General features: G+C 51.7%; 3 protein-coding genes across 7 annotated transcripts in view; 2 read left to right on the top strand and 1 right to left on the bottom strand.

Moving 5' to 3' along the window:
- Window positions 1–1,159: 1,159 nt before the first annotated feature.
- On the top strand, window positions 1,160–9,618 carry TGOLN2 (trans-golgi network protein 2). Of its 2 annotated transcripts, none has more exons than XM_027129205.1 (4): window positions 1,160–1,267; window positions 1,521–2,188; window positions 3,917–4,000; window positions 9,573–9,618. In XM_027129205.1, exons 1-4 carry the CDS (start codon window positions 1,222–1,224, stop codon window positions 9,606–9,608), a joined length of 834 nt encoding a protein of 277 aa, XP_026985006.1. In that variant the 5' UTR covers window positions 1,160–1,221; the 3' UTR covers window positions 9,609–9,618. The 2 variants fall into 2 exon arrangements, with proteins under 2 accessions (XP_026985006.1, XP_026985007.1); XM_027129206.1 differs by lacking the exon at window positions 9,573–9,618 and adding an exon at window positions 5,251–8,535.
- Window positions 9,619–11,264: 1,646 nt separating this feature from the next.
- RETSAT (retinol saturase) lies at window positions 11,265–23,918 on the bottom strand. 2 transcript variants are annotated; one of them, XM_027129193.1, is made up of 11 exons: window positions 23,302–23,918; window positions 21,051–21,233; window positions 20,483–20,724; window positions 19,384–19,585; window positions 18,608–18,805; window positions 16,727–16,846; window positions 13,006–13,144; window positions 12,661–12,770; window positions 12,419–12,585; window positions 12,064–12,223; window positions 11,265–11,799 (listed from the first exon to the last, which is right to left on the bottom strand). In XM_027129193.1, exons 1-11 carry the CDS (start codon window positions 23,684–23,686, stop codon window positions 11,663–11,665), a joined length of 2,043 nt encoding a protein of 680 aa, XP_026984994.1. In that variant the 5' UTR covers window positions 23,687–23,918; the 3' UTR covers window positions 11,265–11,662. The 2 variants fall into 2 exon arrangements, with proteins under 2 accessions (XP_026984994.1, XP_026984995.1); XM_027129194.1 differs by having other exon boundaries at window positions 19,384–19,462.
- An 11-nt stretch (window positions 23,919–23,929) lies between these two features.
- ELMOD3 (ELMO domain containing 3) overlaps window positions 23,930–25,465 on the top strand; it is a 28,533-nt gene continuing 26,997 nt past the window's right edge. For 2 of the 3 annotated variants that reach the window (XM_027129198.1, XM_027129195.1), the window contains exons 1-2: window positions 23,930–24,209; window positions 24,920–25,100. The gene's annotated coding sequence lies outside the window, so the exon portion shown is untranslated. The remainder of the gene's footprint in view (window positions 24,210–24,919; window positions 25,101–25,465) is intronic. The other variant, XM_027129196.1, reaches the window with a different exon arrangement.

Below are 25,465 nucleotides of genomic sequence, written 5' to 3'. Positions count from 1 at the left end.
TGCCACATAACCCAAATATTGTACTCAGACTGCAGAAGAGTGTTATATCTCCTGGCAGCTGTAATCCTTTTTGGCAGGATTACATTTCAACCTGTGTTAATGGCAACCTAGATCATTTAATACTTAATCTGGCTGGAGGCTCTGCTCCAGTCTCATCCCCCGCCATTTTCTTTTTACTTTTTTATAAATTAATTTACTATTTATTTATTTTTGGCTGTGTTGGGTCTTCGTTGCTGCGCACGGTCTTTCTCGAGTTGCGGCGGGTGGGGGCTACTCTTCGTTGCGGGGCACTGGCTTCTCACTGCGGTGGCTTCTCTTATTGTGGAGCATGGCCTCTAGGTGAGCAGGCTTTAGTAGTTGCGGAACGTGGGCCCAGTAGTTGTGGCTCACGGGCTCTAGAGCGCAGACTCAGTAGTTGTGGCGCACGGGCTTAGTTGCTCCGCGGCATGTGAGATCATCCTTGCCCAGGGCCCGAACCCGCGTCCCCTGCATTGGCAGGTGGATTCTTAACCACTGTACCACCAAGGAAGATTCATTTCTTTAAATTTTTATTGGGTGTAATTGAAATTGATTTACAATATTGTGCCAGTTTCAGGTGTACAGCAAAGTGAATCTGCCATACAAATACGTATAAAGAATGGACTTTTTAGAAAAGATCTTTGGCTACCTCGGAGGGCAGTTTCCGTGGGGTCAGGACAGAGGGGAGCAGGGTTGCAAAGGCTCCCGCTACAAAGGTGATGGGGTGGGTTTCCGTTTCCAGATTTCCACGCATTTGTGTACGGCAGGGAAAGAACCACGAGAGAGGGAGAAGGTAGAAATGTAGGCAGAAGATGGGGCGAAGAGGCGCTGGGCCACAGCGATGTCACTCCCGTGGGATCGTCCGCGGGCCAGGGAGCTCCTGCTCTGCCTATATTGTCTCATAAGTATAAGGGCAAAGAAGAAAAGGGGGAGTAACGGTCTGTAGCGGCTGCTATGTAGCAAAGAAACCAGAAAAAGGTGGATACGCCTTCCACAGGGGACAACACGGCGCCGACACCAAAAAAAGAAGTAACATCCCGGAGAAAACAGCTTAACCACACACAGCCAGGCCTTTTCCCAAGCCCCGCCCCTCGACCGGGTATGGCTGCGGGAGACGCACGCAGGAAGGGGTGGGGCATGAGCTCTGAGCCCGCGCGCTGATCTCGCGAGAGCAGTAGAGGGCGGAAGCGCAGTCTGTGCAGGATGAGTTTACGGGTCGTGTTCGTCTTGCTGAGCTTCGCAGCGGCGGGTAAGGCCCCCCCCCCCCCCCCCCCCGCCTCCCACAACAACTCCTCGACCCACCTCCACTAATCCCAGTCTCGCCGCCAGGCCCACCAATACTCACCGTGGCCGGTCGCCACCTGACCTCACTTCTTCCCTGCCCGACCCTCGCCACCCCTCCGCTCGCCATCAGCCCCTTCCTCTGTTTGCCCGTTGCAACGTTCTGAGGATTCCTTCCTCTCCGCCTGCCTCTCTTCAGCCAGACGGTTTCTCTGTTTCAGGCTCCACGCAGCCCACTTCTTCGCCAGTCTCCTCAGCAGTCGCTCCGAGGACAAGTCCGGCTTCTACAAGAGACTCCAAGCTCACGTTGAGCCTGCAGCCTGAGCAAGGACACAGTGACAGACCCCCTCTGAAGCAGAGTACCACGAAAGCCGTCCCTGGCAGTTCGAAACCCGAGCTGCAGCACACGAATGACCGCCTTGGCAATTCCTCCAGAGACCAGTCCACCAAGTCGGTCTCCAGCCCCTCTTCTGATAACAAGGAGCCCACCAAGTCCGATTTAAACACAGTAACTGACAAAGCTCTGCAGCCTTCCAGAACTGAATCTGGGGGAAAAGTATTGCTAGACTCTGACCGCTCTTCTACCCAGCAGGAGGGAGGAGGTAAGTCTTTAGAACCACCTGAAGATGAGGAGCCCAAGGAGACTGAGGAAGGGGATACAGAGCCTGAAGAGGGTGCACCGCCCAAAGACGAGAAAGAAATGCCTGGCCCTGCCTCCAGTGAGAACCGTGGAAGCACAGTTTTGAATTCCCGGAGTAGGGAGAAGGGTGACCGTTATAAGGATAATCTTGGAAGTTCCAGTGCAGAGAGCAGCCACTTCTTTGCATATCTGGTGACAGCAGCCATTCTCGTTGCTGTCCTCTATATTGCCTACCACAATAAGCGGAAGGTAAGTCAAGAGTTGCTTTAAGAGGAGGAATGGGGGCTTCCCTGGTGGCGCAGTGGTTGAGAGTCCGCCTGCCGATGCAGGGGACACGGGTTCGTGCCCCGGTCCGGGAAGATCCCACGTGCCGCGGAGCGGCTGGGCCCGTGAGCCATGGCCGCTGAGCCTGCGCGTCCGGAGCCTGTGCTCCGCAGCGGGAGAGGCCACAACAGTGAGAGGCCCGCGTACTGCAAAAAAAAAAAAAAAAAAGAAAAAAAAGAGGAGGGATGGGATTTCCTCCATCCTGAAAGCTTGGAGTGTGGGTATCCATCACTCATCTGCCTGTAAGCACTAGGAATTTAAAAACAAACTTCAGTTTTTTCTGAGACCCTGCTAGGGTTCTTTATTCTTCTTTCAGAAATCATATATTTTCATGTCTGTTTCCTCTGAGTGCCTTCTGTTGTTGCGTCAGGTGCCAAGTTTAGGACGTTATTATGCTCTGACCCAAATTAGGGTCTCCTCCCGTTATCTTGGAACTTACAATCTGTCACAGCCTGAGAGGACCTGAGTACCTGACAGTCTGTAAGTAGTTAGAGCCCTTATCTTCCTGTTTCCCCTCTCAAAAAGACAGTGCTTCCTGTCTTATTATTTCTAGCTTCCTTTCCCAAGCTTTTGTTTTCCATGTGCAGTGGCAGAAAGAATGGTTACATAGTCTTCAACACCAACAGCAGAGAGCCCAGGGACTATATTTTCTGCAGTCAGTTGAGTTTCTGATTAGACGAAAGGCCAGAAATTGCATGGATACACTCATCATTTACTTCAGCAGGGTTTGTTGTGTTGCTTAGTAACCACTCTAAGGACAAAATGATTGCATTCCTTTTTTTTTTTTTAATTGAAGTGTAGTTGATTTACAATGTCGTGCTAGTTTCAGGTGTACAGCACAGTGATTCAGTTATATGTATATATATTCATTTTCAGATTCTTTTCCCAAAATGATTTCATTTCTTATTCAGGCCTAAGAATTTAGTAGTTTCTGTAAGCTGGTTAAAATTGAAGGATCCAATTCATGATAGCCATAAGGCCTAGGGCTGTGAGAAATGAGGGAAGACATTTAGTAAAAGTGGTAATTCCTGGGAATTCCCTGGAAGTCCAGTGCTTAAGGCGCTGCACTTTCACTGCAGGGGGCATGGGTTTGATCCCTGGTCAGGGAACTAAGATCCTGCATGCCTCACAACACGGCCACACACACACAAAAAAGTGGTACGTTCCTTATTCTACATCCAAGTGCTCCTCATGGAGAGTAACCTTAGGTATGAAATGAGAGTGGTAAGGTTAAGATGAAGCAAAGTGTGGGGTGAAAGAGTACATTTGCAGATAAGATAATTATCTGCACATTAATTATTGCTTAATATTAAAATAAAAGGAGGGTGGATGGGTCAGCCTGGAGGAGGCTAAGTTGGGGAGGAGCTGGCGGTTCTTTTCACCAAGTGCTCTTGAGTAAATCATACAGACCACCACAAGCTAGAGCCCAGAAGAGCCCTCCTGCATCTCTCATTTCCTGTTTAGCAGTATAAAGGATTCTGATGTAACTAGGCCCTGTCCTCCTTATAATTGTTAATAGGGCCTTTCTGTGGATGTCCTGCTCTTTTTACTGTCAGGGTCATTAGGGCCACCACGTGATTACCTCTGATTTCAGAGACTGAAATATGTCATTAGAGAGTCACTTGTTAATCTTTGACTTGTTCCTTTCCCCAGATTATTGCTTTCGTCCTGGAAGGAAAAAGGTCCAAAGTTACACGTCGGCCAAAGGCCAGTGACTACCAGCGTTTGGACCAAAAGGTAAGGAAGGAAGGAGGGATATGCAGTCTCACATGGGCCCAGCAGTGGGCTTGTGTTTGGCATGGCGGCAGCAGCAGCTGATTCTGGGGTGCTGTTGCCACTGCCCCGCCCTTTTCAGACCACAACATACAGACATCCATGTGAACATGTCTGTGATGTTCGAGCTAGAAGAGATTCTCAAGGCCTCTGCAACAGCTTCCTCCTTGAACAGATGAGGAAGCTCAGGCCCAGAAACATTATGATTTTTTCCCCTAAGTTCCCACTACAAGTTCCTGGCAAAATCAAGACCTGAGGGCAACTCCCTTGGCTCCCGGCCTGTACTTTTCACACTCCATCAGCACTTTGCAAATTTTCATAGGCATGTGACTCACCCTAGGAATTGTGATTAAAAAAAAAGCAAACTCTGTATGGGGTGAGCCTATGCTTCTTCATTTCTAGGGAGTTTCCAGGTGACACCACAGGCTGCTGGATCCACACTCCGGGTCGTAAAGCACTAGGCCACACGCCCTGGAAGCAAACAAATCCAGAAATGTAGGATCTGGGAGCTTCCAGCTCCCTAGATCAGCCCTGCAAATAGACTTCCTGAGTGCGGCCAGCCCAGGCCTCTGCCAGAAAGCAAAGCCCTCCTTCCACCCCAGAGGCAGCCTGCCTGCGTGGGGACACACTGCCTTGCTGCCGGCATGCGCCCTCCCTCCCTCTGTGCAGCCACAGCCAGGACACTGGTAAAGAGTGGTTGGTGCCCGACTTCCCACAGGGAACACAGTCCGCATACCAGTTACAAAATAAGCCGCGCAGCTCAGAATCTCTTTGTTTGCTAGCCCAGTAGGTCAGCTGCACAATATAACTCTGGCCTAGAACCTTCTCAGATAATTGACTTCAAGGATTTCTTTTCCCCTTTGTTATAATTTTTTTCTGATTTAAAAAAAAAGTGCATGTAAACAATTCAAAACAATATAGGATGGTGCACAGTAGACGCCCAAGATTCCCATATGCCCTCCACCAAGTATGTATCTTTCTAGTGTTTGTTTTATTTCAAACTGACTTTTAAAATAATTTTATGTGCTATTATTTTATCAGTTGCTGTTTGTATGGTGGAGGGTCAGTTTGTCTTAATTTTGAATTTTTCTCCTGAACTTCAACTCCTATGAGATCTTCCCCCCGCCACCTCCCACCCCAAGATCATAGCAGTGAGGTATATTCCTGTGGAAAAAGATGAATGTTACCAATAGATTGTATTGCTCTTGTTTCAGATTTGATTTTTCTGTTCTTGAGAACCTCGTCCTCCCTGCTGACTTGTTTCTAAGTCAAGAAAAATGAAGAGAAAACTACTGTGACCTAAGAGACACACCCCCTCCTCCAGGGTTCGGTGGCAAGTCGGGGCTGGCAGAGGCAGGGGGGATTGCTTTGGGTTTTGCACCTGCACTTTGGCGAACTTGTCCTCCTGTGTTCCCGTTATTTATGCTGGTGTCTTCCAGCCTGTGCCCCTGAGTGTGAGTAGGGAAGCATGTGGGCGTGCCCAGCCGTGAGCAAAGGGAGACCTCAGCCCTGGGCAGGTGACTGCTGCTGACTGCCCTCCCTCGGGTCTTGGCCCTGTCGTAAAGTTAGCCCTTGAAAACAGCATTGCACTCGCCACTACTTACCTTCGCGGACCTAGGAGAAAACTACAGGCTGTGGTCCGTTTCTACCAAGGCCTCTCCCTTTGCGGGGTTGTGCCCTACAAAAGATGTAGAATGTAGTGAATGCTGATGGGCAAAGGGCTCCTTTGAACACGATTCTCTTCAAAGGCTTCAGCAGCAAACCAAAACTGCAGCTGAAAAACATGCTTTACTGCCTGCGAGTCCAGCCTGCCTAGTGCAAGCTCTTCACGTTCTTCTGACATTTTCATATTATTTAAGACGAAGTGAAGCCGCTTCCATTTAGTTGTACTGAGCAGAAAACTGAACTTGGGGGTTCTGGGAGGAAAGCTGTAAAGCCACTACGCCCATCACAGATGTTTTAAAAATCACAGTTACGATTATTGAAACATTGTGTTCATCCCTACTCACCATCATTACAGAAACTTTTTGAAGGAGGGTGAGTTCATGCCTTGGGGAAGAAAGCAAGGACTGTTTGGTTTGGGTCTAAAAATTTCGAAGGGCTTTTATGAAACACGTTTCCCACAAACTCTATTTTGCCTTTGTTGCCTAAAATAGACTTACATTTACAAACTGACTATACTCCCTCCTTTACCTGAATCTAGTTAATGGTCCTCTTATCTGATAAAAAACGCCAAGGCTAATTAGTAAAAATTCTCCTTCTGTCCCATGTCAGGGGTTATTAAAATTTAAGAAACTCGGGGGACTTCCCTGGTGGTCCAGTGGTTAAGACTCCGTGCTCCCAATGCAGGGGGCCCGGGTTCGATCCCTGGTTGGGGAACTAGATCCCGCATTCTGCAACTAAGACCCAGTGCAGCCAAATAAATGAATAAATATTAAAAAAAAAAAAAAAAAGAAAAACTCAGAGAGTTCCCCTGACATAACGGAGGGTAGTGTTTTGGATCAGCTTATTGTTTTATTTAAATCTGTTCTAGTTGTGCTACCCTATTAAGAGCCTAAAGAGAGTTGTTTCTGGGGAAAAAAAAAAAAAAAAACTGAAAGAGAATAGCTGATCTCAGGGAAATGCAAAGAATGTGGGAAGTGAGAGGAACAGGATGAATTGTAGGCCATCGAAGAAGTCTGGCGGAAGAAGGGGCCATCCTGTTTGTCATGGTATCTTCCACCTCGCTTAAAACAGCCCGTGACTTTGAGTTGAGACTTTCATTCTCTGCAGGTAACATCTGTAGAGGTAAGGAATGAGGACTCTTCTTGGCATCATCCCCTAAGACCATGGTTATTTATTCCCTTTTCTGTCTCCCCTTTCCCTGCCTTTCTTCCTCCCCTCTAATGTTTTCTCTTTCTTCCTGTCTCCACTCACCCCTTTCCTTCCGTCTTCGTGCATGCCCAGATTCCCCGATCCCATCCATCCTATTTGTGGTCCAGCTTCCATTCCCTTGCCATGTATCTTCCTCATAACCTTTACAGAGTCACTTTGGTCCTTGTCTTCCTGCTAATAATGGTTTCCCAGAGGTTCAGATCCCCAGATCCAGTGGCTTGTTCTCAAAGCTCAGTCTTGTCCCTGATAGAATTGGACACTTAGACCATCAAATCAAACTTCCCCTCTTCTGGTCTCTCTGTCCTGGCTTCTGAGAACTCCTTTGTCTTACCCTGTGCTGGTGGAGGAGAAGGCCCTCCAAGACAGGTCTTTGTCTTTTCCTTTGTCTCCCTAGAAACTCATCCATTCTTTATCCTCTGAGTGAGTGACTCCCAAGTTTTTATCCTTGGCCTAGTTCCCAAAGAACCCAGTCCTGCCGTGTGCTGAATATTTCAGCTTGGTCATCCTATTGTCACTGAAACGGAATTTCTCTCTTCTGCCCATTAAGCTGCCCCTCTCAACTGCCCAATCTCTTTAATCACCTCAACTCCAAACTGCAGACTTGTGCCGTTTTTATGTCTTGTCACGAAAGTCCTATCCATTTTTAGAGAACCATCTCCAGCTACAGTCTCCATTTTCCTTGTTTCCCTGCCCCACCCACACTGCCACCCATTCCACTTCTCTCCTAGATTTTTTTTTTTTCCCAAGAGCCACCTTAATTGGTCTTCTGTCCATTTTTTGTGTATGCGAAGAGAGCAGAGTGATCTTTCCAGAGTACTTGCCGTGATCTGAAGCGTGTCTCGTGGCTTCGAGAATCAAGTTCGTGGACTCTGGTGTTCAGGGCTTCGCAGGCCAGCACTGTCCTGCCTGTCTTTCCCTGCATCCTCGCTGGGCCAAAGGTCCCTCTTGTCGGGCCCGTCCAGGCCTCTGTGCCTTTTCGTCCTTGCTGCGTCCTCCAGTCCCTGGCTTCCGGTGGCTGTTTTCCAGTTAGGGCGCGTCCCCCCACCTTCTCTTCTTTCCCTTGCCTCCCCGAAACCTGTTTCCTCAGGGCCCAGCTCACGTTTGCCCATGCACCTTCCTGACTCCCCTGCCCCGCGTGATTGGCTCTTTCCATTTTACTGTAATAGCTCCTGGTAATGCCACTCACACATTTTGGAACTTGAGCAAAACAGGGCAGCCGGTATCTGCCATCTCTGTCTGGTCTCCCCAAGAAAATGAAGCTCCTTCAGGAGCACCCAGGGCGCCATCTGCGTATCTGCCTAACACGGGACAGTCCCCGGGGACTTGAGTTCAGTTTCTTCTTGCAAAGGAGACATGTTCTTTGTTCAGGACATCTGGCTGTGACTTAGGTCTCACACCGCTCTTTCTGGCTACTGGTTGCTGTCCCTCACTGATGGACATTGATAGTAAGGAGGAGAGCAGAAAGCAAGGTTGGTTTCAGGCCCCAAGTCGGTTGGCACCAAGTGGACGCATAAGTATTGTTGTAGCGTCTGCAAAGCTTCACTTCTTGAGCCTCTGAGAAGTAGGGTTTCTTGTGTGAAAGAGTACAAAAGAATTTAAGTTTCACTTTAGAAATTGCACTGAAAGAAATCTCCCACAACAAAGGAAAAGTTGTTTTCTGGGTAGTTGTCTTTTTGAAGATAGACTCTTTGAAGCATGTTTTCCTAGAGATTGTGCAGATGAGGGTGGCCTGGTGGGGGAGGGGAGGATCTCTCCAGCTGTGGGGGGGGGGCGCGGGGAGGCGGGCATGAGAGGTGCCCTATCCAGATGGCTCTGTGCTTCCTTTCCTGGCCCCAGTTTTTGGTGGCAGGGTGGTTTCTATTTGGAGGAATCTGTGCTTCAGAATTATTTGAAGAGTCTACCTCTGGACTCTGTGGGAGTGGAAGGCTAGTCTACCTAGAAAGGCTAAGATAACTCAGAAAGACCTGACAACTAGCTATGTACACACTGACATTTCTTTTCACATAATGGCTTTCAATGAAACTTCTGGTGACAGAACTCTAAACCTCTAAAATTCCCGATAATGATTCTCATTTTCTTCTCCCATTTCATGTCATTTAATTCAAAAGCCTGCCCCTCATTTTTGCAGGGTAACTTGTTATGTAATGCTGCATGTGTGATGAAAGCCAGCACGCTTTGCACATGTTCTGAATCATTTGAACAGGGAAGACGAGTATGCCATACACCAGACCCTGTACTTCTGCCAGCTGTTTTCTAAAAACTCTCGCTGGGACAGTTGCGTTTGGCATTGTCTTGCTTAAGAAAGAATCCTGAGAAGAGATTCTCAAGTTTAATTGAACCGTACATCCAGAACCAAGGCTGAATCTCACCTCAGTTTCTTAAGTCACGTGTGAATTTCCTAAATATCCCGATCTAGAAACTCCTCTGTAAAGGCATTGGGTCTGAGCTGTATAGTGTTTCAAGCTGCCAACAAAGTCAGCTTCCTCACACTTGTCGATATCCTTTTAATTCAGAAGTCTAACATGTTCAATAAATGGTTGATTGTTGAAATTGTTTCCCTTCTTTTTTTGTTTACCCAATTAGCAGGATACTACTGTTTTGCAATGTTTTGTATTTCCACCTTGTAACTTAATGGTAATCACTTAATTTTATTTCTTTAAAGCTTATTTGGGGACTTCCCTGGTGGTCCAGTGGCTAAGGCTCCACGCTCCCAATGCAGGGGGCCTGGGTTCGATCCCTGGTTAGGGAACTAGATCCCACATGCCGCAACTAAGAGTTCGCATGCCGCAACTGAAGTTCCCACGTGCCACAACTAAAAAGATCCAGCATGCCACAACAAAGATCCCATACGAGGCAGTGAAGGTCCTGCATGTTGCAACTAAGACCTGGCACAGCCAAATAAATAAATAAATATTTTTTTTAAAAAAAAGCCTATTTGGTCTAATGACAAGTATTTTTCCACATATAATGTTTTACCTAGCTTTTATGAATGCCGTCACCACGTAGTTATGTATCTCTGCACAGAAACCAAGATAAATTTCAAATGTTAAAAGCTCTAAAATCATTAAATTTGATTTTTCTCATTTTTTAAAAAGCAGTCGATATACGACATTATATTAGTTTCAGGTGTACAACATAGTGATTCGATATCTGTATACATTGCAAATTGAACACAGTAAGTCTAGTAACCATCTGTCACCATACAAAGTTATTTCAGTATTATTGATTATATTGTACCTCTTAATCCCCCTTAATAAATTTATTAGTACTGTATTGAAATTGATTAAAATAAGGCCTAACGTAAGTGGAAGGTCATTTTTTTTTTAAACCTTTAGCCTTCACTCACCTTCCCACCCAATCCCCACATAAGAACCAATACACCGGAAACGCATTCCCAAGCTTTGCACGTGGTCTGTAATTTTCCATGTTCTGATTGACTGCCTGCCAACCTCCTCCTCCTCACCAGGCAGCCCTTGTCCTAGGTTGGGAGTAGCTGGGCTTCTTGTCATAATACACTCGTTACCTCTTAGGGCTCGTCCTTTGCTGTACCCTTGGCTTGAAAGCTCTCTCCACCTGCATCAACCCCAGTGAAGTTGTCTTTCCAGGCCTCTGCTCTGACGGCGAACGCCCCCGTCTCGCTGTGTATTTTAGGAAGCTAAGTCTCGAGGCTCAGGCCCTGAGGTCTGGGAGGGTACCTTGATGCTGGCATGGTGAGAACCCAATTTAACCCCGATCATAAGGAAGACGAGCCCAGGCCCTGGCTGCATGCGCATTGGATGTTCTTCTGTAACATACACCTTGCTAACTAATGCGTCCTGTCAGCCCCCTGCCCCCACGTCCACATGGACCCTATCACAGGCGGTTCCCCACCCGCTGAAAGCCAGTGGAGCCAGAAAAATGGGATCTGAAGCCTCAACCTATGGAACTACAACCCAAACCGTGCTCATCAGGCACCCTCCCTCCGCTGTGTAGGACGCCCGCGGAGAGGCACTAAGGGGGAATGGGAAGAGAAGCCTCGGGCCGGTGGGACCACCCTGCTTCAGCCGCCCCACACTCTCAAGGGTTCTGGCCACCTGACCAAAGAATATTTGGTTTGATGGCTCTGAGTTAGGAGGTGTGGGTGCGGGATGCAGAGCGCTGCCTGATGAACCATTAAAGTCATCCAAGTCAGTAACCCACGCTGGGCCTTTTGTAGAGACAGCATGTTATAAAAGGTATGAAAGGGGCTTCCCTGGTGGCGCAGTGGTTGAGAGTCCGCCTGCCGATGCAGGGGACACGGGTTCCTGCCCCGGTCTGGGAAGATCCCACATGCTGCGGAACGGCTGGGCCCGTGAGCCATGGCCGCTGAGCCTGCGCGTCCCGAGCCTGTGCTCCGCAACGGGAGAGGCCACAACAGCGAGAGGCCCGCGTACCGCAAAAAAAAAAAAAAAAAGGTATGAAGGATCACCACCTGCCTGGCTGGAAGAGCTTCAGTTTAAGAACCACCATCTAGGGACTTCCCTGACAGTCCAGTGGTTAAGAGTCTGCACTCCCACTGCAGAGGGCACGGACTTCAATCCCTGGTCGGGGTAAGATCTCACATGCTGTGCAGCACAGCCAAAAAAAAAAAAAGCGCCATCTATGCTACACTTCTGCGTCGGACTCTTATTCAGAAATTAAAAACGAGTACTTTACGTGATCAGAAAGACATGGGTAAGTCAGGGGCTGTGCCGGAGCACTGGCCAAATTTCCTCTGACTCATCCCTGACCAAACTACTTCTTCTTCTGTGCCTGGACCCTTGAGCCAAGCTTCTGAAGATCTGAGTACAGGTTCCGCTTCAGGATGGCGCTGCTGCACAGCAGGGCCCCTTGCAGGGCTCCCATCAACCCACAGGTGAAGACATCCTGGCCTAGGAGACAAAAGCAGAGGCCCGTGTGCACTGCTGCCCGCCCCCCAAGTGGGGGACAGGGATGGACAAGGGCCCCTGGGCCAGGGCCGCCCAGAGATGGCTTCAGACCAGGACCAGGACCAGGGTCCACAGCTGCCGAGGCAGCCCAGCTCAGGGTGTGGGAGGCTGCAGGGGGCAGCAGGATCTGAGGGCAAGAATGGAGGACTCTGGGTGACAGGGAAGCCCAGGGTCTCAGGTCCTGGCAAAATGCAGCAGTGAGTGTACCTGTCAGGTAGAGGTTGGGGATGGGGCTCTGGGCCCTCATGGAGGCCATCGCACCAGGATGCAGGCGGCCCAGGTCGTGGGCAGCCCCGTAGCAGGCCCCCCGGGGAGCTGCCAGGTAGAACTGATTTGTCAACGGGGACCCTCCAGTCACACTGTCCACCTGAGGAGGCAAAAGAGGCAGCCGAAGAGTGGGAGTGGGACCTTGTGAGACCCTCACCTCCTTTCCTGCCCCTGCACGAGCTGCCTGCCGGCACGGGCTCCCTATCCTTTCCTGGAGCTCAGTCAGCCCAGGCCTGGTTCCCCTGCCCCAAAGAAAGGGTAGAGATGCACCAGCCACAGAAGTCTGTCCTCCTACCTGCCCCTCCAGCTGTGGGAAGAGCTTCAGGAGGACCGACAGAGCGGCTTCAACAAAGGAGCTCTTGAGGGTCTCGTAGCCGCTGCTCCGCTTTCCCTGGGGCTCGTCCCGCCACTCCTCGAACCACTCATAGGAGGTGGGCACCAGCACGACCCCTGTGGAGCGGCCTGGGGATGCAGGGCGGGGTCACTACTGCTGCCCCTGCCCCGCCCAAGCCCCCGCCCCAGAACCTCAAGCCCCACCTGAAAACCGGTCCTCCCACGACGGGTCCTTGGCCGACGGGAAAGTAATGAAGAGAACGGGCATGTGCTCTACAGCCTTGTCCGCAGGCAGAGAGAGGTAGTGCTCCATCCTGGGGGAGGAGAGGGGCTGTCGGTCCCGGCCTTGTTCCCCGCAGCCAACAGCACCACCCCGAGGGTAGGTCACCCCCAGGGACCCCCGAAGGGATGAGGCCAAGGCACAGCCTAGGTAGGGAAAAGCCCTTTGGGAGTAGATTCTTGCCCATTTCCTCCCATCCTGCATCCTGCTGCTTCTCCCCCAGCATCAGGGGAGGGCACCCTCCCCACACACGCACACCCACGCCTTACGCCATGTCCATGTCTGTATCAAAATAAACGTAGTAGTTGGTAGACGGCAGCCCCAGGTCCTTCTTGGTGCCTCGGAGGCAGATGAAGACAGAGAACATGCTCAAGCCGGGCCGCACCATCCCCAGCTGCCGCTTCACACCTGCAGAGGCGGCAGGGCCGCGTGAACAAGGCCACCAACTGCTGCCCCTGCCCCGGGAGCCTGCGGACGCCCACTCACCTCATCTGCAGCCTCAGACGTTTGGACAACTCGACCTGGCAGGGGCCTGCTCTTTGGTCTCCTGCCTGTGGAGGCCACGGCCTCAGACTTCTGCTCTGAGCGCCTTGAGGAGCAGTGAGTGACGCCTGGCTCTCTGAGCTGCTCACTGCCTCCCATCGTCCCCTTAATGTCTCAGCTATGAGCGGATGACGGGCTCTGCACTACAAAGACCACGGCTAGGAACAGTATTTGGTTGTAAGCCTTGGCTTCGGTATTAAGTTGAATACAAACCATCTAATGACTGAATATGCATAATTCCTCCCGTGCTGAACAGTCAGCACAAGGCCTTAAAATGGTAAGTGATGCAGATGAACAGATGCAAATGGCATCACTGGCACTTGGCATTTCAGGGTTCATCTGGGGAGGAGGGAAGAATAGCACTGAGGAGGAAGGCACCAGGCACCGTGGGAGCCTCTGGTCCCCTGGACCGAAGCCACTGGGCATTCCCACCTCTCAACAGCTGAGCCCAGACCAGTTTTCTGGAAGTTGTTCCCACAGAGTCTTATCCTTTTTTTTTTTTTTTTTTTGGCGGTACCCGGGCCTCTCACTGCTGTGGCCTCTCCCGTTGCGGAGCACAGGCTCCGGACGCGCAGGCTCAGCGGCCATGGCTCACGGGCCCAGCCGCTCCACGGCACGTGGGATCTTCCCGGACTGGGGCAGGAACCCGTGTCCCCTGCATCGGCAGGCGGACTCTCAACCACTGCGCCACCAGGGAAGCCCCGGAGTCTTATCCTTTGTTCCCATTCCCAGGACCATTTCCAGCCTCTGCCTGAGGGATAAGTCGCCACTGGCTGCTCTGCTTAATTCATGTAACAAATATTTGTTGAGGACCTGAAATGCGCTGGATCCTCTGCGAGGCCTTGGGAACACTGCAAGGAATCGGACGTGATGCCTGTCCACTGTCCACTTTCCTGAAGAAGCTGGCTCTCCTATTAGAGGCTGCGAAGACCTGAGTGCTACGGGGAGGGTGACCATAAAACTTATCATCCAGAACAGGCCACTTCTGAGAGTCAAGGGGGCGTTGTAACAATTACAGTAGGACAACGGGCATATGACACCCAGCTGTGGGAGCGCCGAGCCGCCCAGCTGTGGGAGCGCCGAGGCGGGGCAGGGGATGTGGTGAGTAGTAGTAATTGCCCTGGAAAGTCAGGAGCACCTTCTCCCCTGGGTCCCAGCATCGTTGGGGAACCACAGCTGTGGGCACCCCCTTTCCAGGTGGGGCAGGGTGGGCACAGAGAGAACCAGGGGCCCAGGAGTGATACCCCCAGGTCTTCAGAAGCCCCTTAGCGCAGCCATCACCTCCACCCAGCCCCTCCTGTCCCTTTCCCCAGCTAGAAGGAAGGGGTCCAGGAGCCACCCACCTGGCAGAAAAACAGAATCTTGGGTCTCAAATCAGGCACACGACGATGAGACCAAGCCTTGCTTCTCCACACCAGCCTTAGCTCCCCTACTGATTTTGTCAAACTAGTCTTCCCTACTCAAAACACCTCCTCTCCAAACTACCCTCCTCAAAGCTCAGCCGTGGAATTTAAGAAAGGCGCTCCTGTTCACAAAGGCTCCCCCTGCCTGACCACCCCACCTCCACCCTCGACCCCAACTAGCACTGCCTGTCCCCAAGGCCACCAGATATCCCGTTCCCATCTCTGAGAGGGAGACAGAACTGTGAGAATCTCTACCCCCAAACAGCTGGAAACGTAGGAATCCCAGCACCTGGGGTCTCTGAGTTAAGCATCACTGCTGCCACTGTCTGAAATGCTCTCAAACTGGGATTCATGCAGCTCCCGCTCGAGAGAGGCAGCTGGTCCTTCAGGCAGGTAGGGGCTGGCACATGAGACTGTCTTCAGGGCTGGGATACGTAAGAGCAGTGGAAGCTGCTTCCGCCAGTGAAGGGAGGCAAGCTCGGCAGCTAAGTCTGTGGCATGGCTGCCTGGAGAGAAGGCGGGCCTGGGGGAACACTGGGCCCGTCAGGGGACAGTGTCAGGGTTCAGAGGTCCTGGGAGAGAGGGAGGCACGAAGTACCAAAGGCCACCGGGCGGTCTCTGCCCCACCCCACTCAGCTCACCCGGCCTGAGAGAGGGGAGGCCCCTGCTGGCAGCAGGTGCCGGCCGAGGCCCAGCTAAGTGAGGCAGAGGGCTGAGGAGGCCAGTTCCCAGGAGCACATGGCCTGTACCTCAGAGACAATCATGACGGCCACCCACCCTCTCCCCCACCAGGAAATCCAAGGCCTCACTTTTCTACTGAACCCACATCCCTGGGCCCGCCCTCTGGGGCGGAGCGCTCTTTCCACAGCGCTCCTCCCCGGGCACCAGTGAAGTCCGGGGTTTCCACCCCAAACTCATCGTGAGTGGCTCCCTACTCCCCACCTCCCACCCCAGCCAGAGGCCTTTACGCAGATGCCTCTCCCTCACCGTCCAGGATCGCCGGTCCCCTCCCAGCCAGCGGCCTCCTCCCCTCAATCACATGGGGAGCTGCCAGCTACATTTCCAAATGGTGACGTCCCAGCTAACCTTGGCTCAGCCACTCTGTTCCTTGTGGGCCGACCTGCTCTCCTGCCCCTTCAAGTGAGGCCTTCGCTCTGGAAGCCCCATGCTTCCCAGCCCAGAGCAGGCCAGCAGCCCAGGCTTAGGAGTCAGACACACCAGCCTTCTCCGCTCAGCTTGGCCACCTCCAGCTGGGTGGCCTTGGGCAGTTATTCACCTGTGTGCCTCTGTTTCCCCAGCCATCACCATTAGGATGACGAGCCCTCTACCCAGTGGCCGAGGATCAAGGCAAGAACAAAAACAGGCTTTTAGTTCTGGACGCGGCGTATCAGTGGAGATGACTAGACTGAGGCTTATTTTGAGTTCAGGGCTCACGGAGCGGAGGATACTCCTGCAGCCTCAGCACCAATACAGAGCTGCTTCCTGAAGAGGCAGGCCCACAGCAATATTATCAAGGCCTTCTTCTCCACGCCAGCCTTGGCTCCCCTTACCAACAATGTCAGATCAGGCTTCCCCACTCAAAATAAGTGAGAAATTAAGGAAGGAAGCAGGATTCATAGGGCAAACTCAGTGAAAATCCAAGAAACGTTCCTTTAGGACTCAACCCACCATCATGGACTAGCAGAGAGATGATCTAAGATCTAGGGAAACTGGAAATGGGCAACTAGGACTGGAGACTTGAAAGAGGAAAGGGAAACATGGTTGAGGTGATAAGGGGAAAGGGAGTAAATATGCCAAGAATGAAATGAGAGAGAAGGACCAAAGGGTCTTTGGGGAGGATGTGATACAAAGGAAGTTGATGCCACCCCCTAAACAGAGGCCTTCTGGGAACGGATGTTAGAAACCGGTGTGCTCACCTTTTCTGCCTATGGAGGGTCAAAGGGCAGTGCTAATGCTGGGGGAAGCATCAGCCAGGCTGAGCCAGCTGGTTGCAGAGGGCAGGCCTGGGGCACCTGGAGGACAGTGACGCAGCCCAGTCGTTTACCTGGCAGACAGCGGGCCTTCTCTGGCAACAGGTACTCATAGGTGTTGAATAATCCTGCGTTGGAGATCACGACTGGGCAATAGATGCTCACCAGCTCCTGACCCTTCTTCACAGTGACACCTGCAGGCACAAGAGCTTGGCTGAGGTTCTGTAAGCTCCAGGAGGATGAGAAAGGTCCCTATTCCCCACCCCCCAGATCTCTCCCACATTGACCCCGAGCGGGCAGGCCCCAGGCCAAACTGCAAAGTGAGGGAACCATCCTGAAGCGCTGCCCTCTTGGCTCACGGTCCCCGCCCTGGCTTCCTACCTCTCTCCCCACCCTGCGTGGGCACGCTTCTCTTGAGCAACCCACCAACCTTCACACGAACCCCGAAAGAGCCCATGGGCTGAAGGCCTTCACTGGAATCCTAGACCCTTCTTCACAGCTGCCAGACTTCCCGTCCCAACTTGCTCTTTTCAAAATCCTCCAAAGACACCTCAACCTCTACTTAAACTCCAAGGTCTTGTCTCAGCCTTCCCTGATGTGGTCCCTTTCGTGCGTCCAGCCTCACCTCTGGCCATTCTCACTAAACTATTAGGTAGGACTGTATGAAATAGCTGATAGTCAACCGTTTTTTTAACCTATAAATGTGGCAGTCTCTTATGATTCAACCTAACATTTTCAGATGCCTAAAAATACTCAGCTCTTTCATACCTCTGTGCCTCTGCACATTCTGTTCCCCCTGCCTGGAATAACCACCCCTCCCCTCTGGCTAGCTTCCTCTCACCCTTCATGACCTCCCTCTGAGGCCTTCCCTGTTCCACCACCCTCTGTGTCACCTCCATCCTTGGTGCCCGCCTCTATGTGGCACTTTAATTATAGCGCAGTCATCTTCCCTGTGAGACTGGAAACTTCTTGAGTTACAGATTAGGATTTACTTATCTTTTATCACCTAGCACGTGAAAAACACAAATAAATATATCCGCCACTGAATTTAATTGAACTGATAAACCCACCTTGGTCCACAGACCCCCTGACGGCTGGAAGAACTTGCTCATGAACATGAGAGAAAGTCTCACACATCGGACAGCCACCCCTCTCTCACCACCGGGAACTTCCCAGTCTCCTCTACACACATGCCCTTGGAGACCGCTGACCGTCTTTTCTCCCTTGAGTTTTGTGTGCCCTGGGCTACCCACTCACCACCTCCTCCTTGAAAGATTCCTCTGGTGAATTTACTGTCACACCAGCTCTGTTTTCCCCAGGCCTCTCTCTGCCCCCTTAGCTGATGCTTCTGAAGCACCCGCAGCCTGGATGGCCTGTTCTGTCTACCAGAGTCCTTCCTTGCATAGAGCCTCTCCTCACAGAGTTCATCCACGGTGGGATTTTGACGCTCTGTGCAGGTGACAGCAAACACCTGAGCCAGGGTAGAGTCTGGGTCCCACTCTGCCATTTACAGATTGAAGGCAGGGCATCCTGCCGGCCTCCACACCACCCTACGAGCACCCAGGTTACGTACTCACTCCATCAGTCACTGAACAAACAGTTACTGGGTTCTATTATGTGCTAAAGTCTATAGACATAAAGATTAAAAAGACACAGCCCCTACGCTCAGGAGGTCCTAGATTACCAGATAACTATTTTTATCCATTGAATAAATGATGAAATACTGTTCTCTGGGAACCATGCCACCCTTTAACCTTCCCGTGTCCTTTTTGCTTCCAGGCCAATCGCTATCCCCGGGCAGCCCCAGACTGGGACAGATTCCAGGCTTTAACCCCCGACTTGGAGGTCAGTTCTTCTACACCTTCTGCCCTCAGTGCTTTCTTTGCTCTGCACCCAGAGACCCCAGGTCTCTCCCACCCCGGCCAGGGACTGTGAAGACAATGCAGGGCTCTTACCGCAGGCTTTCCCAGCTGAGTCCAGCAAGATGCTCTGCACAGGGGCCCTCGTCAAGACAGCACCCCCGGCCCGCTGAATCACAGGGATGGTGTGGAAAGCGATTTCACTGGAACCCCCTCGGGGATAAAAGGCCCCTTTTATGTAGTGGTCAACCAGCAGAGCATGCATGGCAAAGGTGGTGTGGCTGGCGGTCACGCCTACAGAAGGAAGGAAGGGGTGATGAGGCAGGAGGGGCAGCGGTACCTTCGTTCAGAAAGGAATACGGGTTCCCATCAGAAAACACGCAGCCTTTGGGAATTCCCTGGCGGTCCAGTGGGTTAGGACTCGGTGCTTTCACTGCCAGGGGCCCGGGTTCAATCCCTGGTTGGGGAACTAAGATCCCGCAAGCCGTGAGGCATGGCCAAAAAAAAAAAGGAAAACACACGGTCTGAGGCTATGCATCCCAGGATCCAAGTGATCCCCGGGGCTCAGGGCAGCCAGAGGGCCTGTTTCCATCCAAATGTGGGGAACGGGGAACCTTACAGGTCTTGGGGCCACTGGGAATGTCCTCCCTGCAAACTGTCATGCTGCCAGGGAGGACAGTTTTGGTTGGAAAGGAAAGTCATCCAGGGCGTGGGTGAAGGGAATTTTTATCAGTGTGTCCAGTAGGGAGGCGGACAGACATCTCCTCCATAAGCTCCAGAGGGTGTGTGCTCTTCCATTTCAGTCAGCCAAGCAGGCTCAGGAAGGAAGACTGAGAGCCAGGAGCTGCCTGGGGCCCAAGGTCAGTACCCACCATAAGTGGGAAAGATGTAGCTGAGCACGGCCTGGAGCTCCGGGGAGGCTGGCAGCTCCCGCAGGACCTCGGCCAGGCTCTGGGTGGATGCATGGAGGAACGAAGAGAAATGGGTGAGCAGCCCATACTTGTTGAGGACCTGAACCATGAGCAGCGGGAGGATCTTCAACAAGATGGCATGACTGACTCCTCTGGATACCACCTGGGGAAGGGAATGAGCAGGGAGGAACAGATCTCATCTCCTGACTCGCCTTTCCAACAGCCTGCATAGCCCGAGGGCCAGCAACACTTAGCCCCGGCTGAACTTGGCTGAATTTGCATTTTAAAACTCTGTACTTGGGAAAACAAACAAACAAACAAACAAACAAAAACTCTGTACTTGGGACTTCCCTGGTGGCAAAGTGGTTAAGAATCCACCTGCCAGTTTAGGGAACATGGGTTCGATCCCTGGTCCGGGAAGATCCCACATGCCACGGAGCAACTAAGCCCGGGAGCCACAGCTACTGAGCCCGCATGCCACAACTACTGAAGCCCACTTGCGTAGAGCCTGTGCTCCGCAATGAGAGAAGCCACTGCAATGAGAAGCCCGCGCACCGCAATGAGTAGCCCCAATTCGCTGCAACTAGAGAAAGCCCGCGCGCAGCAATGAAGACCCAAAGCAGCCAAATATAAAAAAGTAAATAAATTTATAAACAAAAAAACAAAAAACTCCATACTCTGTGAATTTTTCCCATTCTACCCTCAGGTGGGTCCTTTTTTGCTTCTCAGTTTCCAGCCCAAATTCCTTGTGAATAATCCCAATCAGATGAAGTGAAAAAGTGGTGATACGACCACAGGGAGGCCAGTGTGGTCAGGGAGGCCAGCGTGGTCAGGGAGGAGAGCTGAGCGCCCCCCAGAGGCCAGAGTGAGAGTGGCAGCTGCGGAGCCCAGGCTCCAGAGACAGAGGGCCCCCGGGGCACAGAGGCCAACTCCAGTGGAGGCTGAGCTCCAGACAGACAGGCCTGTTCCTCCTTCCTGCCTCCCTTACCCATCACTCCGCTAATGAGGAAGGTCAGCCTTGCTGGGAATAAGCAGGAGGTCCTCAGCATGTCCGTGTTACCTTAACCAGCCTTATATACTTGTCGATGGCAGCTTCCTCCTGGGGAAACTTCTCCTTGAGGCCCTGTACGTAGGCTTTCTCCCCACTGTACATGGGAAACTCCTTTCGGCCATTGGGCCCTTCTAGTACCATGATGTCAAAGGGAGAGGCCGTGGGAGCCCAGTCCAACTGCCCCTCAGTGATCTGGTCCAAGATAAAACGGCCAAAGCTGCCCTCCTGCATGCGCCCGATATAATGGATTCCTGTTGGGAGACAGAAAAACAAAGTGTCATAGGAATATGGGGATCGAGCCCTGGAAAAGCTCCAACAAGGAAGCAAGGTGAAAGAGGTTGTCCTGCAGGGCTGAGTCTGTGCCCAGAGGGGGTACCCACCCTTTCTGTAGAGGGGGGTTGCAGCAGAAACCACCAAATCCCTGCCCAGTTCGGCTGCCGGCGGGTACAGCTGTCAGACAAGGAAAGCGGTGCCCAGGGAGAAGACGGGGCCTCCAAAATCACAGAAATGCCCAGGATCGTCCCACCATGGCTGCTCCAAACCACCAGCTCCCAGCCCTTTTCCACAGAAGCCTTACCCGTGTCAAATTCAAGGCCATTCTGTCCAAACGTATGACAACAGCCTCCCGCCTTGGTATGTTGTTCCAGCACCAGAACTCGCTTGCCAGCTTTGGTCAGGATCGCCGCTGCCGCCAGGCCCCCAAAGCCACTGCCTATGACCACCACATCCAGCTTCTCTGGCACTCGGCTGGCTGAGAAAGCTGCAGCAGATGGAGGAGATGGAGGTGGGGGCTTCTTGGGGGGCAGTGAAAGAGCAGTGATGTGGAAACCAAGGCAGAATTCTCTAGCCTGTACAACGCCAGAAAACTCTAGAGCAGTTTGGCAAGGAGCTCCTGACTAAAACGTCTCAAACATTTTACCTGGGAAATATTCAGGACCAGCCAGGCGGGGTAAACAAAGTGATTTGGTTTGATCTGAACTGATTTAAGGAAAGCCACTATGTAGCTGGGGATGTTTCCTACTTGCAAAGAAAGTAAAAAATCCACAAACTATCATAGGAACAAAACAATGCTGCAATACAGGCTGAGAAACCTAAGTGCAGACAGAGAGCGAGCTAGGGAAGAAAGGAAACAAGGAGGGGGACGGGGCCAGTGCAGGCTGCTGGCTCATGGACTGGTCCATTCACAAGCAGGTTATCTTTGGAAAATGCAGGGTCTGCAGTTAGCAGTGGAGCAGCCCAGTCGGATGATGGTTCTTCAACATCCTGATGCAGAGGCAGGACAGAGCTGCTCTGAGAAATCGTGGAGGTGGGGTTGAGGAGGAAGCACCTAAACAAGACAAAACTGGACAGCCCGTGGTGCTGTATGGGCACTTCCTACACAAGATCTGTTCTCTCAAGATCACTCCTAACTGGTGGCGCAGGGGTTAAGAATCCACCTGCCAATTCAGGGGACACGGGTTCAAGCCCTGGTCCGGGAAGGTCCCACACGCTGCGGAGCAACCAAGCCTGTGCACCACAAGTACTGAGCCTGTGCTCTAGAGCCCACAAGCCACAACTACTGAGCCCACGTGCCACAACTACTGAGCCCATGTGCCACAACTACTGAGCCCACGTGCCACAACTACTGAAGCCCACACATCTAGAGGCTGTGCTCCACAAGAGAAGCCACCACAATGAGAAGCCCATGCACCTAACGAAGACCTAACATAGCCATAAATAAATAAATAAATATATTTTTTAAAAAAAAGATCACTCCTGAAGAATTGAGATTTGGAATTTTTCAAGCTGCTAGGGAACTCAGTAAACTTTCAACTTTTCAAATGTTTTTTAAAAGACCTATAGTGAAAAATATATTTCATATTCACATCCCAGAACATATGTTAGTATATAATATAAATACCTGAAACAGAAGTTTCACAATACTTACCAGAACCATGTATTATGCACTCTGATATTTTCCATTCTACTGTCATTTAAAATGTTAGTTGCAACAGTTAAACTAGTCATCTCATTTTTAGACCAATCCAGATAAATGGAGTGACTTGCTAATGTTTTCGCAGCAAATTGGTGACAGAGTCCAATTAAAACTCTGATCTCAGAAGTTCAAACTAATAGCCCTTCCACTTAGAACAATACTGTCTCCAACTGTGTAGCAAGACTTGTTGCACAGAATACTAAAATTTACAAGTGAACAGGTGAGAGAGATCTCGGATATCAACAGATTATTCTCTTTACAGGTTATTCTTTTTTTCTTTTTTCTTTTTTAAGCAGTAGAACTCTTTCTTTAAAACCTTAGAGGAAATTCGCAAATACTTTTTAAAGATGACAGTGCAGGTCAATGGAAGAGCAGCTCTGAGCCTGAGTCACCCTGTTGAGTCTCGTTTCAACAAGAGATGGGAGCAGGCATAACCAGTCAAATCACTTGATGGGCCAAATGCAATTTCCTATAAAGGTTTCTGTGCAGCTCTCCCAAGTCCCTGAACCCATGGGGAAGATAAGTGAAAACGTTAAGGTCTTAAAGCAAAGTAGGGGAAGGGTCTCTTGTTTATCCGGTTAGCCACCTCTTGTTTATCCGGTTAGCCACCGCTATACTAAGTGGCAGGGCCTGAGCGTGGCTATGCCAAAAACTTGGCTCGCCGAGGACGATGCCCGCGCCCGTGTGGCCACGATTCCCCGGGCCTGCGGGGACCAAGGCTCTCGCCAGTGGCGGACTCTAAAGCGGGTGCCTCCACGTGCAAAGAAGCCCTCCCATCACTCTGCATCTGGGGAACGCTAACCCGCGAGGATGTCCAGGCGCAGCCTCAGACCCCGGGGTCCCTCCCGCTCACCTTGCTTGAGAACCTTCTTCCTGGCCTCGTTGTCGGTCACCAGGGGCGCGGGTGGCCGCTTGACATCCTCGGAGAAGGGGTTCGGGGAGCTGCTGGAGAACAACCCCTTGCAAACTTTGCCGAGGACGGCCAGCAGCAGCAGCGCAGCCAGCGGCAGCAGCAACAGCCACATCGCGCTGGCGTCGGAACCTGTCCGCTCCGACTGCGCCCGGGCTCTGCGGCCGCGGCTCTGCCCAGTTAGCTTATCCTCGCACCCGGAAGGCACTGCCAACTTTGGCCACTGCTCAGCCAGGCCCTTTTTGGCCAGAAGCCAAGTCTCCGGCGGAGATTGACCATTGCGGCTCTTCGTACTCACGTCTCTGGAGGCGCGGAGGGCCGTGCGCATGCGCGGAGGAGGCCCGTGCGCATGCGCGGAGGAGGCCCGGAGGGGCTGAGGCACCCCAATCGCGAAAGCTCTGGGAACTCGGGGGCTCAGCGGGCGAGACCCGGGGGTCCAAGGAGAAGGAATGTGGGGCGGAAATGGTCGCTGTGGGGCGAGACAAGGCTGAGAGTTGCAGAACAGTGAGAGACTCCTTACTGGCAGACCGGAGACATCGGTTTTGGTCTCGCTGCATGACCTGAGGCAAGTTGCTTTCCTGTTTTCCCCAACGAGAAAGTTGCTGTCCGGAGTCCCCACCCTCTCTGGCTGGGTTTCTCGATGGACTGAGATCTCTGTTAACATACGCGTATCCCAGCCGGCGAGCACCGGGATTTGTGACCCCAAATTGGCCAGTAGTTTTGGCTGCGGCGCCCCCCTGGGATGGTGATGCCTGCGGCGGAGGCCTGCTCGGGGCTGGAAGGGCCGGGGAGGCCCCAGCGACAAGGCCGATGAAGGAAGTGGCACACCTGTGTGCGCGTTTTTATTTAAGGTGTGGACCCGATTTCTAGATTAAATACCTATTCAGAGAGTTTAAGGTCCAGCAAGCTTAAACTTAAAATCATTGCCCTTAATGTAGCTCATTGCCTAAAGTGGGTGCACCATAAAAATAAACCAGGACCTACTGTATAGCACAGGGAACTATAGTCAATATCTTGTAATAACCTATAATAGAAAGCTATTCGAAAAAGAATATCTGTATTCAGATATATATTATATATATAATTGAATCACTGTGCTGTACATCTGAAACTAACATGACATTGAAAATCAACTCTACTTCAATTAAAAAAAATTTTTTTTAATTAAAAAAGTAAAGTGGGTGGGCTTCCCTGATGGCGCAATGGTTGAGAGTCCGCCTGTCGATGCAGGGGACACGGGTTCGTGCCCCAGTCCGGGAAGATCCCACATTCCGTGGAGCGGCTGGGCCCGTGAGCCATGGCCGCTGAGCCTGCCCATCCGGAGCCTGTGCTCCGCAACGGAAGAGGCCACAACAGTGAGAGGGGCGCGTACCGCAAAAAAAAAAAAAAAAGTAAAGTGGGTGCACCATAAATACTGAATTTGGAAAGGATCCATCTTTATAGGATGGCCATTTCTTCAGGCCCAGCCATGAGGAACTTGCCTAATATTGGTAGGAGTGACTTTGTGATTTCCAGTACTTGCTTGTTTGACAGTTTCTGCTCTTTTCTTTCTCTCTTACAGATAGTAACTGTCCCTATTGAAGCCCCCAGCAGGGCGGCAGCCAGAACTGAGGCGCCAGCAGGCATGTAAAGTTGGTCATGCATCTGTGCTGCTTGATACATTTCGAGCCCAGTAACAGAAGAGCCTTCCTGAGATTGCCGTCACCATACTTGCCTGTCACCTTCGCAAGGTTGGCCAGTGTGTGAGTGTTTGGTCATATGCTGTCATGGAGGTCAAGGGGGAGGGAAAGGAAAGGGAGGCAGATGTTGAGACCCCAGAGAGAGCTAGTTCCTGAGGAGCACTGCCCTCCCCCTCAGTTACAGTGAGCCAAATGTCTAGCTCTAGAGTCGGGAGGTGTTCCTGCTCCCGACTAGGAATCAGTCAGTGCGTCCTGCCCCCTGACAAAGAGTCCATCTTGTTACTGGCAGCCAGTTTGTAGGGAACCCAGATCATATTCTCTGGAGGGCTGACCTCAGGGCAGTGCCACCCTCCGTCCTTAGTCAGCCAAGTCTGGGTACTTCCCTGGTGGTCCAGTGGTTAGGACTTCACGCTTTCACTGCCAAGGGC

The sequence above is a fragment of the Aethalodelphis obliquidens genome, unplaced genomic scaffold (assembly GCF_003676395.1).
Source record: "Aethalodelphis obliquidens isolate GAN/ISIS:26980383/991018 unplaced genomic scaffold, ASM367639v1 scaffold35, whole genome shotgun sequence".
In the NCBI taxonomy this organism is placed as follows: domain Eukaryota; kingdom Metazoa; phylum Chordata; class Mammalia; order Artiodactyla; family Delphinidae; genus Aethalodelphis; species Aethalodelphis obliquidens.
The sequence above is the reverse complement of the archived record's forward strand: the minus strand, read 5'-3'. Positions and strand labels throughout refer to the sequence as shown.